At 37.4% G+C, this 16,168-nt stretch overlaps 1 protein-coding gene across 4 annotated transcripts; it reads right to left on the minus strand.

Moving 5' to 3' along the window:
* Nucleotides 1-33: 33 nt before the first annotated feature.
* On the minus strand, nt 34-15,840 carry SERBP1 (SERPINE1 mRNA binding protein 1). Of its 4 annotated transcripts, none has more exons than XM_030328062.2 (8): nt 15,388-15,840; nt 11,609-11,759; nt 10,821-10,961; nt 10,619-10,690; nt 9,919-9,993; nt 7,016-7,193; nt 3,625-3,798; nt 34-2,258 (listed from the first exon to the last, which is right to left on the minus strand). In XM_030328062.2, exons 1-8 carry the CDS (start codon nt 15,698-15,700, stop codon nt 2,202-2,204), a joined length of 1,161 nt encoding a protein of 386 aa, XP_030183922.1. In that variant the 5' UTR covers nt 15,701-15,840; the 3' UTR covers nt 34-2,201. The 4 variants fall into 4 exon arrangements, with proteins under 4 accessions (XP_030183922.1, XP_030183919.1, XP_030183920.1 ...); XM_030328059.2 differs by having other exon boundaries at nt 9,919-10,038; nt 10,619-10,708; nt 15,388-15,813; XM_030328060.2 differs by having other exon boundaries at nt 9,919-10,038; nt 15,388-15,810.
* Nucleotides 15,841-16,168: the final 328 nt, after the last annotated feature.

Consider the following 16,168-nt stretch of genomic DNA (forward strand, 5'->3'; position numbering starts at 1 on the left):
GGGCTCCTATTGGTTTTCATGACTTTTAAGAAGTGAGCATGAAAATAAAATCTTTATTTTCAGTTATTACCCACCAATAAGAGAAAGTTAGGTTCACAGTTTTAGCTCTTGACACAAAGTGAACTAGGAGGCAAATTTACATCCATCAGATACAACTAATGGACCAACTTTTTAAAGTTCAGGCTATCTTGAAAGCTTGCAACATACCAGATATTGCTGTATTCTACAGTGACAGAATGCCAGCAATGGCTGACACGAAGTAGAACTTGTGAAGTGTTTTTAATAGGAGGTGCTTTCTATAGGTTGCTAAAAAAAATCAAGGTTTACAAACATTACACGTCCAGAAACAAGTTTAAGGAACTTGGAAGTCTAACCACAATGATTTAGGAGGGTGTATGTTGCAATCTCAAGAGGGGTCAATAGTCCATATGGACTAAATTAATACTTGCCTCTGGGTAGCAGGTATGTTTGTAAATATAAAATTATATTAGACATTAGCACCAGTGCAGAACACGCTCAGCATCATAAGATCCAAAACACCAGCACAAAAGTTTATGCATCATTAAAAACCAATTACCTCCTTCCTAAGATGTCAAACTAACAGGTAACTAGATTACAAATCTAATCCAAATGAATAACTCTTGTACTGTACAATTTCTCTTTTAGAAGTATATGGGAGAATTAATCAGCTAAATAGCAGACATTCTGATTTAAGATCTTCAGTATTTTTAAAATTGGACATTACCATACACAGGTAGAAAATACTGAGTGACAAAAGATCTTTAAAACTGTACATTAAGTTCCTTTCCTGTTTACCAATAAATGTGACCAAAAAAAAAAAAAAAATCCTAGAATATCTGATCTGTTTGTTGAGAATTCTCTCCATGTATGTGGTGATGCTCCCATTCAAGGAACCCATTAACCTAATTTTCTGAGGAAGAGGTAAAAGATACTTACTTGTCACTTTCTGTGGAACAGTGATCTATCAACTTAAGACCAAAATTAATAGCAATATAGGAAATTCAGAAACAGTAAGATTTTTGGTTTATATTTCAAGGACGGTGCTGCTGTTCCAACCTTATAAAGTAAAGCTGTCTGCTCTCCAAATTCCAAAAATTAACATACCCCCGCCCCCCCCCAATCTTACCATACAAACCAGTGCCCTTTGGTTTCTTAAGAAAAAAGCAAGGGTTAAAAGGCTGTTGATAATGGAAGAACAATTTTGATTTGGGACCTTCCACACACAAATCATACTGAGTGGCCAGACACTTACTTTACAGAACAGTTTAAATAGTATGCAGTAGCCAAATCAACTTGTTCCACCCACCCTTTGGAGAGGAAAAAACCCAACACCCATAAAACTACTTCACTTGATAGGATGTGTACCAACAAGTAGCTTAAACCTTCACCAACAAGGTGTCTAGTTTGGTTTTTAAAATGGGGGACAGTCACACATTTTAAAAGTAAATATAGGTGAAATTGTCAATCAATTATAAATTTGAACCTAATGAACCATGCAGGAGCAAGGGTTAATAAACCAATGTGCTTTGAATTTGTTCAAGTACTGATAGTTCTGTATATAAAGATTTAGCATATATAACAGCTATCATGAGAAGTGAAAAAAGATTTTCCCCAGAAATGAAAATATTAAAACTAAGTTAAAATACATAAAGTAGTATTAGTATTTCACACAGCATAAAATTTGACAAATCAAAGTTTACATGACCCAGTTGACCATGTGTGAAAATGCAAAGCAGGTATTAAAACTGATATTATGTCCAATATTTAAAACCAGTTTGTAATTGAGAGAACATCTAAATCCTTAATTAAAAAACACAAATGAAGTGAAAGCTTTAAACTGGTACACACTGTTCACACCTATATTTCAAGTTTGGAAATGCATATTTGCAAGCAGCAATACAAAAGTATTCATGAAGAATGCATAATCTCTGAAAATTATGAAAACATCCCTGCTACCAATACATTTCTAAATACAAAACTGACTACCATATTGTTACTTCTGTGTAGCGAGAGAAGTTCATTTTCAAAACAGATAAAATTCAGTCTTTAGGTGTGAATGGTATGAATGACAGTCTTTTTTTTTTTTTTTTTAAATTCTTAAGTCGTTTGGGATCCTTAAGCATGCAAAACCTCAGATGGGAGGGTCCACAAAGGAACCAGGGTTGTCTTATGGCATCCAGTTAAGCCAGAGCTGGGAATGCCTCAGGGTCATCTACATCAGGAGCAGAAGCACTTGACTGAAAAAGAAAGAAACCAAAATGAACAATTCTAGAATCTTGGATTGCCAGTGTCTACATTCAGACACGCAACTCTAAAAAATCATGAGGTTAAATAAAATACTAAGTAAAATGTGGCAAAAGCTTTACTTAAAAGTCAAAGTTATGGATCAGAATAAAACTATAAATATTTACAATGAGCCTTGTCCTAAGTTTTTATCAAAACCTATAAAACTTGCTTAATAATATCATGGGTTTAGTTTTCTAAAAAATCACACAAGTAGACTCACATGGAATATGTGTGTGGAATTCTTACTTTGTTGTTTAGTAATTTTTTCCTCCCTTGCTCAATATGAATGGCATCAATTTGAAAGCAGGCTAAGAAACTTGTTACATAAAATGATTTAAGCAGCACATTCATCAGTGTTAGAAAGGGACCCAAGTGCTATTTATAAAGTACAAATAACAACAGAAATGTGTTGAAAGAGCCCATATACACAACAGTGATCTTTTTAAAAAAACCTGATGTCAGAGGAAGAAACAAGAAATTATCACCCATTATGGACAAGCATAAAATCTGTTATACTAATCTACCACTATAATCAAACACTGACAGACTAAATCAAGTAAATGGGTCCCCAATTTGCACATCAGGTGTTGAGAATTCAGGAAGGCATCATTGTTGTTTCCTAGCCATACCATTAGAGACAAAGAACTAACTTAACCCAAGTATTACCTCTAATACTTTAATAATATCTAGTCATGATACTTTGGCATCAAACAAATCAGAGTTCAAATTCATCAATTAGTAGGGCTTCTATCAAAATATTTCTTAAGAACTTGTTTCATGTCACACACACTGTGCAAGGCATTAGATTATAAAACTAGGACATGAATGAATTCAGCTTTCACACTATAGTAAAAAAAAAAAGTGACAATATCATCTTGTGTCACACAATTATGGACACAAATGTTATTAATGTTAACATTTAGCTGAGACCTAAAAAAAGCAGCAAAGAGTCAAGGCAAAGGAAGAGGCTGGCATTTCAAGTAGACCTTAGCAAAGGCCAAGAGTTAACTTGGTTCCCTGTATCTAAATTTCTCCTTCTGTAAAACAGGGATGTCAGTGTGCTAACAAGAATTAAGTACCTAAAATGCCTAGCACAGCACCATGACCAGCACCTAATAAGTACTGAACAAAGTGATAATTTTACTAGCAGCACAATTCAATCACTTTAAATACTTTAAACAAAAATACAGCCTAAAATGTAGTTTCTTGAAGGTATGTCTACTTCTTTTTTCTTCTATTCACATCCCCAAAATGGACATAGGGCACTGCTTTACCAAAGAGAGGTCTTCAAATTACTTAAAGAAGTCTTAAAATTACCTTGTCAGTTCTGCTGCCACGGTTTGGACGTCCACCACGCCCACGGCCACCTCGCCCTCCCCTGCCACCACGTCCTGGGCGGCCAAGGTCTCCAAAATTGATCTCCAGCTGAGACGTTATATCATTTGCTGGCTTCCGGAAATGATGGTCCATAACCGAATCTTCAGCATGAGCCTAAAAATTTAAGAGTGGGCCATGGGATGATTAATAGGAAAGCAACACCACTAATTTCTAAATAATTAACTTTCTTTTAAAAAGACCAAAATCCAATCTGCACTTTGTGTGAATATATCAAAAATGATATGTGTCCTTCAGATGAAGACTTCTGGATAGATGTAAGGTTTCTACTGGTGATTAACTGAATCCCTTTTTAAGTTATGAAGAAAACTCTGGCTCTGTACTCTTCCAAGTATGACTTGGGAAAAGAAGTCACGTATAAACTTCTCAGAATGCGTTTCTGTTCATGTACAACTATATGTTCTTCCCCATAAACTGGAGAACTACAGATTCAAATGAAACACAACTTTACATCAGGGAACCTTGAAAGCTAAGCACAAATAAATCCAAGCCTTAAATATAGCCAGGTAACCTTAAAGTCAACATGTTTGTGGAATCCAGATCCTCCTCTGTATTTATGTATAAGGTATACCACCCACTCTGCAAAACAAAACAAAAGCCAGAGAATTTTACACTGTTTAATTCTTAATTTCTTCCTATATGTTTGGGATGAATGTGTTTTAATTTTTTTTAATGTTTACTTTTTTTTTTTTTTTTTTAAATTTTTTTTTTTCAACGTTTATTTATTTTTTTGGGGACAGAGAGAGACAGAGCATGAACGGGGGAAGGGCAGAGAGAGAGGGAGACACAGAATCCGAAACAGGCTCCAGGCTCTGAGCCATCAGCCCAGAGCCCGACGCGGGGCTCGAACTCACGGACCGCGAGATCGTGACCTGGCTGAAGTCGGACGCTTAACCGACTGCGCCACCCAGGCGCCCCTAATGTTTACTTTTGAGAGAGAGCGAGAGAGAGAGAGTGCGCGCAAGCAGGGGAGGGGGAGATAGAGAGGGAGACACAGAATCCGAAGCAGGTTCCAGGCTCTGAGCTGTCAGCACAGAGCCGGATGCGGGGCTTGAACTCACAAGCCGTGGGATCATGACCAGAGCCGAAGTTGGATGCTTAACTGACTGAGCCACACAGGCACCCCGGGATGAATGGGTTTTAATCTTCTAGTTGGAAACTTTTCTTATACTACTTGAAAAGTATGTTTTAGTTTTCCTAAATACAGGTACAATCCTTTTCTGAAGGAACAATGAACATTTTGTTCTTCCTAAATGTTGTAACACTACAACTGTTAATAACTACCCTTTAAAGTACAAGTAAATTTTGTAGTTATATCTATGTTTTCACCCCTGTAATTGTCTAATATCCAAATTGTCATTCCTCAGTGCTAGGCCAACCTAATCTAAAAGGCAGTAGAAGGTTCTTTTTAGAATATCCATTTAAGTTAATGTTTAAATGTAAATCCACAAAACAACTGGCAAATTAAAGTCAATTATATATACGAATTGCTTAATTTTTAAACATTTGCTACTGCAAAGCAACAGTATCAATTCATTAATTAGAAGTGTTTTATAAGTTTCTAGAGCACAGAAGCAAAAAAGCCTAATTGATATACTACTGAAGCACCTCAAAGGTTGTACTACACTACTAAGGACAAAGTCTGGATGTTCAGGGCACATCCCTTTAAAGCAGCTAGAACAAATCTGCAGTTTTTTTTTCTAGAACCATGAAGGATAATCAGGAACTAAGAGCTCTGACTTCAGCTGTCAATTAACAACCTAATTCAGTTTTCCATTTCTAAAGTTTCTTGTTTTTCCTAACTACTAGTTTGTTGTGAGGATTAGGATATGTAAAAGAGAAAGAGCACTTAAAACATACTACAACAATCTTGAACACCTATACATAAACTGCAAGACCATATATGTCAATAAGGCCAGATCTAAACAGGTACCCACATCACAAAAGCAACATGAACAAAAAGGATCCAAATACATAAAAGTGGTTTGATAACAAACATGTCCTTGTTTTAAAGTTATTCATAACAAATTTCACAACTTAATTTTCAAAAATTTCTAATCATATAAATCAGTTTGTATAATTATTTTTGAAAAGTTCAATGTAAAATAGTACTTAAAACTACCATACCTAACCCAAGGTCTATAAAATGCATGAAGAGACTTCAGGGTATTCATGAATCATGTAAAATAGATCAGTATTTTGTGTATGTGTGTCTTGTTCTAGAGAAAAGTTCTATCGGGACCCCAAAAGTTACAAATCATTTTGTCAAGTTGCCTAAGTAAATCTTTCCCATTTTAACCTAAGCAGTTTAATAATTACTACAAATTAACAACCTCTCCAAGATGAACTTTCATGATTTTTTTAATCAGGAATCCTATTTGCTTAACCCTAATACACAACTTTATCTGCAAAAATTACAAAAAAAAATAACCAAAGGCATTCAAATGAAGCAAAAAGTTTTTTTTTTTCCTACAGGACTTGGCACTTAAGACAAAGTCCCCATTTTTATGGAGTCAATGCTTAAAAAATCATCTCTAAACCCAGAATATTTAAGTCTCTTCAACCTTTATTTCAAAATGTTTCCAAGTTTGTTTCACAGCTATTTGTTTAGAAAATTAAGATGCAATATCTTACCGAATCTTTTTATTGCAGGTTGCCTTAGTAACAAAAACATTTCAACTTCACTTTATAATCAAAATCTCACACTTGTACAAGCCCTAAATCATGGGCAATGGGCCATTCCTCTAAGAACCCGCCCCTATGACTGTTACCAAATCAAAAACCACCAACATGCCTTTTTCAAATATTTTTGTTAGTAAACCAATTTGCTGGTTCCTGTAAGACATCAATCCTCAGTAAAGGAAAACATTTTTTGAAGAGTCTTGATTATTATAAATGGCACAGGCAGAATTTGAAAAATTTAATACTAATGAAGCCACTAATTTATTTTAGATTAAACCACATGAATATGCAAATCTTTCAACTGATTCCCAGTTAGGCAAGACTTTTTAAATATTAGCACAACTCTGAAAAGACCTACCTTATTTCTAAGACACTAATTTTATGATACACAACTAACTGCTTTTTAGGAAAAAAACAAAACCACATTAGATACATTGTGGACTGATTAAAGGACTACTTTTCTTGACACATATAGTAATGCAATTTATTTCCTTTTTGAAAGTTTATCTACCCCAAATGATCCTAGGTAAAGGTTTTCTAAAAACAGATTACCCATGTCATATTTTAAAAAGTATAAATACAATTCAATACACATCTGAACATTTCCAAACACCACAAAACTTAATTTTACCTCTTCACTCTTTGACTTATGAAGAACAAATCCCTTCTTCCACTGCCCATCAGCACCTTCATTTGGTTTTCGGATATTAAATTCTACTTTTGCCCGGTCCTTATTTTGAATAGCTTTCCACTCATCCAAAGTCATTTCTTTTGGACCCTCTTCCTTTACTTCTTCAACTTCATTCTCCCTGTGAAAACATATTTGTTTTATAGCTGGTAGTTCTTTTAAAGCTGATAAAATCCTAATTTACAATTATAAGGAAGCAGCTAATCTTGACTAGTTGGTATTCTTTAAGAGACTACTCAAGGACAAGAAGACCCCAGTCCTCTTTGTAACCCAAAGGTTAACATGTAACTTGGTGGAGGCTAGAATTCAGTACTTGTTGAATTAGTGAAAGCATAGATAAACTGAGGAATATACAATTTTGAATTATCTTTACCTAAAATACACATTTCTTAAAAACATACTTCTTTAAAACCATACATACCCTTATGTGATTAAAATATTAGGCTTAGCTTCTCCTAAAACACTTTTTAATTTTCCTAATTTCCCACAATATAGAACTTATAACAAAAATATAGGCAATCATCTAGGATGACTGAACAACCAGGACTCATATTCTAGAATATAAAAGAACTATTCCTCTATCCTTTATCAACTAACGCTCATAGCAAAACAATTTTAAAAGCCAAGTACACCTATAAATCCAAAATCCTGTATACTCCAAACTTTCAAATCAACCTGACATGGACAGGAAACTGCAGCTTCACCAATACTGGAACCTTCCACAAAACACACCAATTTCAAAACTTAATACTAAATTAGTTAGAACTATTATATACTATCCTTTCCCTTTTTTTCAAAAACAAAGCATGGGCCTAGGAATCCATTATTTCAGTCTAATCTCAACTTGTAATTGTCACCAAACAAGTTGTTTGCTATTTTGGGAGCCTTGCTTCCTTCCAAAGATAGCAGGTGACTCAGTTAGCCTGAGAGCTCAAATATCTATCTCCCTCCCATGCTACTTTTCACTGTTCGACATATCCTATCTTAAAACTTCCTGTACCAAGTTTACACTTAATAAATGATACCTTGGCTAGCAATATCAAATCCAACTGTCACTTTGCAAATGAGAAAACTAAGGATCAAAAAAAGATCCTAGTTACTCCCAAGTCATGACACAGCCAAGAATAGAACTCAGCATACCTTTACCACGTCATGAGATCATGACCTCTATCTTCAAGGGTTGTTGTAACGATCAAATGAAATAAAATAAAGGCTCTGGGAACTAAATATAAGGGAGTTAATCAAAGTCAGCCTGTGACTCTTAATCAAAGCTATGCTTCCTAAATTTATACTTCCACATATAAGATGGAATACTATATTCAGATTCTCCCCTGCTCTAATGTCATAATCTTGATCTTCTTTAGCCCAAATACCCTCAATTGTATTCCTGGGTCCTGAGCGAAAGATTTGCTTGCAGTACACTATCAATACATTAATTTCTTCCGATAAACAGTTTTACCACTCAAAATTATGATTTCGTAGTTTCATATAAGTGAAATTTATATTACCCCAAGTGTAACAGATCACTTAATACCATGTATGTTTATCTACTCTAATAGTAAATTATTATTCTTTCTTCAAACAAACCCATGGAATATGATACTATTACCAATAATGGTTCACTGTAGGCGCAACTTTTGGAGAAAAAGAAGAAAAGCATCCCCTCTCTGACTGATTTAAATATACTCTGATTAAGATTACACAAACCCGGGGTGCCTGGGTGGCTCAGTGGGTTAAGCATCCAACTCTTGATTTTGGCTCAGGTCATGATCTCACGGTCGCATGTCAGGCTCTGCCGACTGTGGAGCCTGCTTGGGATTCTCGCTCTCCCTCACCCTCTGCCCCTCCCCCACTCGTGGGCTAGCCCTCTCTACATAAACAAAAACCCTAAATAACTAGCAATTACACAAACCCTAAATAACTGGCAATTCCAGACTTTAATCCATATTACTATATATAATAAATGACTGGCATGTAACTTCTGCTTGGGTTGATGGAAACTAGAGGAAGGCAGTAAATTATTTCCACCAGCATAACTTGAACTTTTACAATTCTTCCACCCTTGAATGAAAACTTCAAAACCAAGTCTTATATCTAAAAAACTCAGAAAATGAAAAGGATTAAGAAAGCCAGTAAATTAGTAACATATTCTGGCTCTTGCTCTCCTCATACATTTAAAAACAAGACAATAATGCTATGTTCCAAATTCTATGGGGGGGGGGAGGGGGGGAAGCCTTCAGAGACAGAGAAACCAATTTTAAAATGGTCACATTTTCTAGTTTTAAACTATTTTGGAATAAAATTTATATAGACTCCAAAGTACTACCACCTATGCACTCTAAATACTACAATTCTCTTATGTCAACCATTTGGTCTAATTTTTAGAAACCCCCAGTTTTAGCTTCCACCTATTCAATGTCTCTGGACAGCTATCATCACTAGGATTATTCATTACAACTTGTCTACCACATAAAGTATAGCTAAATAAAATGCAGGGCATCTTTTTCCTATTCTCCATTCTCAGGTTAAACAGTTAATTTTTGTTCTTAAGGTGAACAAGTATTACTGTTCATACTGTAAAATATGCATTTTCCTTATCTTTTAAAAGACAACAATGGTAATTTCAAATAGAAATATCCATTTCTATTTTTCAAGCCATTATAGTCCAATATAAAAATGTGTAAAGCAGTCCTCTAAATAGATACTATTTGAGGGATTGGGGCACCACAAAAGTCTCCGGTTAAAAACCACCAAATAGTAACATTAAACCTGCATGCTCTTTTCTTGGTAAAAACCCAAACTGATTGCAATGCTGGGGCATTACCAGTACACATAAAACCACTTACTTATTTTCAGTGTCTGCAACTGGATGTTCTTCACCTTCAGGTGTTTCCTCAGTCACATTTGATTGATCCAAGTCACTGCAATTATAAGATATTGGTTTCTGAATGTATTTTGGGGACTCTCTAAGGAAAAAAGAAAAAGAAAAGCATCTAGGTCCATTTACATGTAGCTGAAGAATTCTTTATACAAAAATGTTTTAAAGTCTTCACATTCCCTAACAATCTTTTCTTACTAAATAAACTTCCCGGTAGACCTAACAGAAAATAACTTAAAACTGCATACTAATTCCAAGTTATAGTTCAAGTACTTTATTCAAAAAGTAGCAGGACAGAGTAGCTTGCTCAAAAACAAAGTTTCAACAGCCTATCAAACTTTTCTAATGACCACACAGGTCAACAGCTAGAAAAGGAACTATTAAAAACATACAGGAAATCAGCATACCCAAATAACTTAAACGTAGGGTTTGAAAAGCTACACTGCCATATGAAAAGAAAAATGAACATCACATATATTAAAATATAGAAAAATTGGTCATTTGACATATTGTATTCAAATACATCCAACGAGATAGTATAAGGAAGTAGCTCAGATGAGAGCATCTGTTCTTGTCCTAGGACAAGTAAAACTTAATAGGTATAGATAAAACTCTAATAAAGTATAGAATCTTATTTAAGCATTATTTTAAAAATTCAGAATACCAACGTTAATTCATCTTTGACAGTTCCCCAGTTGTGAGAGCCGCTACCTCCACGTTTGTCTTCATGCTTCAGGCCACTGTAATGTGAAAAAGAACTAACAAAACTGAGTTAACATAGTACTCTTTAATTCTAGAAATTCAAATTTTGTCTAATTAAGGAAGCAAATTCACATGTAAAAATATAATAAAAACCTATATAAGACTTACGATCTATCACTTCCACTATGCCTATCAAATTCACGTTTGCCACGAGAATCAAATCCATCTCCTCGGCCCATTCCACGTCCACGGCCTCCTCGACCTCTTCCAAGACCACCACGGCCTCGGAGAGGCCGATCAATAATCGGTCTACAACAAACAAAAAAATATTATATACCTCCTCCAAGGTTTCCAGAAAAAAAAAAAAAAATAAGGAAAATTCATCCAAAGGCTCAAATGCAAAAACATATTTACTGGCTAATAATGCAGTGGTTAAACACGTTTCAGAAAATTCAAAACAATCTACTTCTAAACACAGAAATCAGAACTAGGAAGCTCCCCACAGACGAGAAATTTTTGCTTTCTCTAAAACTTTACTGCCAGTGCCTATACTTTTTCATGGTTATTCATTTCGCATTATAATCCAGTAAAACCACTACACCTCACCAATACACTTCAAAATAAAAATAAATGCATCTAATGTGCACAAGTCATCTGTTTTCCTATCAACAATTACCCAACAGGACTTTCCTGCTAACAACATCTGGGGACAGTAAGGAAAAGAATTATCCACTGATTCGATAGAAGTATTTCATTACAAGAAGTCCAAGACTGAACACTAAAAACTGTCACCAAAATGTTCATAGTAAAACAATGCATACACTCAGACATTTCTCTAAAAAACTGATCAATGTAACCAGCCACACTGCCACCTGGCAAATTATGCCCAATTTATAGCTTTGTGTTAATATATGACTCTATAAACTGACAAATATGAAGAAATTAAAAAATCTTGCCTATCAACTGAAAATTCTCCTCCTTCACCCTTTTCTTCAAGTGGCTTTTCAAATCGCCGTTCACGAGGTGGTCGCCTTTCTGGTCTCCTATCAATTATTTTCCCTTCACCCTGCAGCTGTTGATCAGGTCTTCTTCCAACACGTCTTATTCCTAAAATGATAAATAACCTGCATAAGCACAGTGTTTTTGCAACACAAAAAATTAGGCAGACTACCGAAAAGACAAAAAAAGAAAAAAAAAGTTGCTATTCTTTCAATCCACTATCCAGCACTTGCTGCTGAAAATGGCAAGTGGGCATCTCTATAAAGTATAAAAGTACTTCAGAGAAATTCCTATTTAAAGACAATAAATTTGTTTCAAACTTCTATTTAGTTTGCCAAATCATATCCCACTCCCTCCCCAAGCATTCCTGTAACTGACTTGTAAGTCATCAGGGTAGCCATTATTCCTCTCACTTTTCAAGATGCCACAATCCCTTAATTTAAAATTCCCACTTTTAGAAATTTTAGGCATATGATACATAGTGGCTTTCAACACACCAAAGATTAACACCAGTAGCCATTCATTAGTTAATACTGAAGCAAATCAACACACTCACCAGATAAGGACCCTCAGAAAAACAGTGAAGGCCACCTACTTTATTTTACATAATCTGGAGGAAATGAAACTAATTTCTATGCAATTACAAAACTGATAGGAAAACAAATGGCACAGAGGACTACATCTTCTAATTAACCAGAAAAAAGTACCATTTTCCTCTATTAATTTTTGTATGTATTCACATATGTATCCATCCATATCCATTCACAGGGACACACACTGAGAAAAAAAAAAAATACTGCTATGCAACCACTAGGAAATAGTCCAATCATTTCATTATTATAAATGGAGAGCTTTCTTTGTTTGCCCTTACAAGTATCTTTGTTTCCGAAGAATCTTTAAAAACCACACACACATAGATCCCTTTAAAAACAGTATTTAAGAAATAAAAACCATCACTAGGTGATGGCTAAAACATTTACTGATTTCCTCATTAGTTTTTTCCTGTGTCAGTGGCCCACAAAGGCAACCAATATGCATTATCAGTGGCCTCAAGTAGATTAAATTCATGACTGTAAAATTTCAGGTATGCCTAAACTCCTAAACCATAATTTCTGCCCGAGTCAAAAAGCAGCTGAGGAATTGGTTTTGTAACAGGATCTTAAGTTGATTCACTGATTCTAAGAAAGTGACCACCACCAGAATGCACCCAATCATTCAGTTGCTTGTAACTAAATTCAAATGGTAAATATCAAACTCTTAAATAAAATTTTAAGGTCCAATCCACATAAACTCTCAGGGTAGACCACAAATGTTAGATCGTAAGGCATCTTAAACAAATGCTGTCACAGGTATAGTGTATTGGGGTGGAGCTATGGAACCAGTCCTTTAATAATGATATTCAACAAGCCAAACACACCCAAATGAACAATGGCTTCCTTCCCCACCCAATATTCATTATTATGCTTACAGAACCTAAAAAATTTACTAAATAAATTCACCCAATGACAGATATTTTTAAAAATTCAAACTTTTCTTACCCTCTTATCTGCACTTGCAAACTCATTTGATTTGCAGTAGATTCCAGGCTTTCAATTAAAAAAAAAAAAAAAACTAAAAAACACCTTAGTCTACACTCTTAGCGATGTTCGGTGTCAGCTCTCAAATTCTTCAAATGGACAACTATGAAACTCATAAAATACGAAATACATATCTAAGATACTTCTAGCATTTGCCAGGACTTATCATCCAAAGGCAAAGAACACATGATTAGGTAGCAATTCTTCCCACTGCAAGAGGCAGGGAGACAGTTTACAGGTCTATCCTTCTCCAATGCCCACAACATCAACTGACAGGTAGTAGGGGTCTGAAATCTTTTTCATTCAACACTTTTCCTATATTTATATGCTTGTGTTTTATGCAATTTAAGGTTAACAAGTGAGTGCAATGTATTGCTGATCTGAAGAAAATGTTGACAGCTAATATGGAAGTTTTCCTAAGGAAAGGGTACAGAGTGTGAACTCAGTCCTGGTTATAAATTCATGAAGTAATTTCATAACTTTGTAACCTAAAATACTAGGTTTGAGGTTAAGAGCTTACCTCAAATGTGGGCTTTATGATCAAAACAACTGAGGAGTTTAAACCAATCTTCATGCTTTGAACATTCAAAATGGGTGAACACATTTACCTGGTACACTTTGATTTATACATTTGACTCAATTTTTTCACACTTTTTTTGGATTAGTGATCAAGGGGGTGACCTTGAGCAAAAAATAGTAAATAATTACACAGGTCTCTGTTACTCAACACAGAAATTAAATAATTATTCCACTGTGCTACAGGTTGCTTTAAAACTTAGATTAAATAGATACTTGGTCTAATCAATGTGCACACATGCTTTCCAACACTCCAAATTGTGCTTCTCCCCACCCTGTAATTTTAATACAAGAATTGTTTTGTTTTAGTCATCACATAGGTTCTTCATTCCAAGCATCACAGAAGTTCTGTATTAAAAAAAAAAAAAAATCCCAAAGCAAAGCCTAATATCATAATAAATCATAATTGTTGTGATTTTTAAAATTAGTTGAATCAATTCAACTAAAATGAGAAACTACTACTTTCACGAGCACGTGGCAGTGAAGAATAATTTCAACTTTCAACGTAAAAAGGCAACTCCAAAGATTCAGAGCTTAAGTTCTACACCTACCTGCTACCGATCGAGTACGCTTTTTTCTGATCCTCAACTGTTTTTGCTTTTTCATCCATCACAGAAGACAAACCAGCAATAAGAGAACGCAAAAATCAACCCCAAGACAACTGTGACCGGCCAATGAATCCTGACCATGCTTCATGCACATGTGGAGAAAAAGCTACAGACTCAAAGGAGCTCTGCCATGGCTAACATTGTGACAGCCTCTGCACTCATTTCACCACGAGGCCCAGGCGGGGCCACCAATATGAAATACTGAGAGGAGGGGTGACGGGACAGAGGACGAGCCTCAGGATTTCCTGCAATAACAGATCTTCGTTCAGAATTCCCGCTTCAGCTTGCTACAGTGTAACAAAATGTCTCTTCCCAAAAGCTTCCTTCACTCCAAGTTTATAGTTTTTAACAGTTAAGGGGATGGGGGGGGCAATAAAGTACATGTGGCACCTGGAACAGCAGCTTGCTCCACAGTATGATAGCGTAGGACACAGAACTAGCTCAGGTGCAAACTCCGACCCCCCCAGCTTTTCAGTGGGGTACTCCGCGCCATCGTGGGACAAGATGGCAGGAGAGAAGCCAACCGCACCTCAAAGCAGCCTCGGGAGAGCTCCGTGCAGCAAGAAGCTGTGGACCCCACACTTCCCCGTAACTACAAAAGCTTCAGCAAGTGGCTAGCTTCCCCGAACCTCGGTCCACGCGCTCGCCCGCCAAGGAATCCGGCGGGAAGGCAACAGCCTCCCAGGATCGCGAACACGCTCGAGGAGCAGCTTATCTCCAGAGCACGCTCCTCCGCTCAGAAACTGAAGCGGGAAGGGGATGGCTCCAGGATCCTTGCAGGTGGTTTGAACTTGGGGCTACCACGCTCCCAGCACCTTAGCGGGACCTGGCTTTTGTCGTGTGGAGGAAACGTGAGGAAATCGGCGGCAAAGTCTCCCGCGGACCCTCAGGACTCCAGAAGCAGGTGGTAGCCGTAAAGTCCCCTCGCTCCTTCCCTCCATCCCGGGTCTCCCCCACCTTCTACCACAGCTTTACCTTCTTTCTTAAGCGCCACGGGCGGCTGCGTCTCCTCTTTCTTGTCAACCACGCCGACGTTGGGGGGCAGTGGGTTCTTGCGGTCTTTCTGGGACTCTTTACGCAGCTGTTTGCCTGCCGCGTTGGAGTTGGTCTGGGCTGCGGCCTGAGCTGCGCTCTTGGCCCCGGGGCCCCCAACGCCGCCCCCGCCGGCTTCTTTTTTCTTGTTCTCTGCTGCCTTCAACACCTCAAAGGGGTCCGATTCGTCGTCAAATAACTGGTCGAATCGGTTGGTGACCACGCAGCCGAAGCCTTCCTGTAAGTGCCCAGGCATGATGGTGGCTCGGCGGCGCGTTCCTCCACGGATTGCAGCGGGCCGCGCCGAGCCAAGAGCGCCTGCTTCAGCTCTTCCCACAAGATGGCCGGGCCGAGAGAGGGGGGCCGTCTTCTCTTCCGGCGCCAGGCACACATCCGGGAGCGGCCAGCGCCGCACGGCACCACGGGGTATGTAGGCCAGAGTCGCTTTTCCTGAGGCGGCTCTCGGCTCCAAGACTACAAATCCCAGAATGCACGGCGCTGCAACTCTTCGCGCGCGCCTAAGAGGAGGGACCTCACGGAGGGAGTGGAGCGTGCGAGCTGAGGGCGGGGAAGCGCTGTGGTGGGCGGAGTCCTGCCACCTGCTCTTGCCACCCTTAAACTCTCTGGGTCTCGGGCAACGCTGAAAACAGGAAAACGAGACGGCGTATTTTTCTCGCGAAAGTTCTCTGTCTTTGGTTTTACTTACCCGCCTCCGGCCCAGGGC

Source organism: Lynx canadensis, chromosome C1 (assembly GCF_007474595.2).
Source record: "Lynx canadensis isolate LIC74 chromosome C1, mLynCan4.pri.v2, whole genome shotgun sequence".
In the NCBI taxonomy this organism is placed as follows: domain Eukaryota; kingdom Metazoa; phylum Chordata; class Mammalia; order Carnivora; family Felidae; genus Lynx; species Lynx canadensis.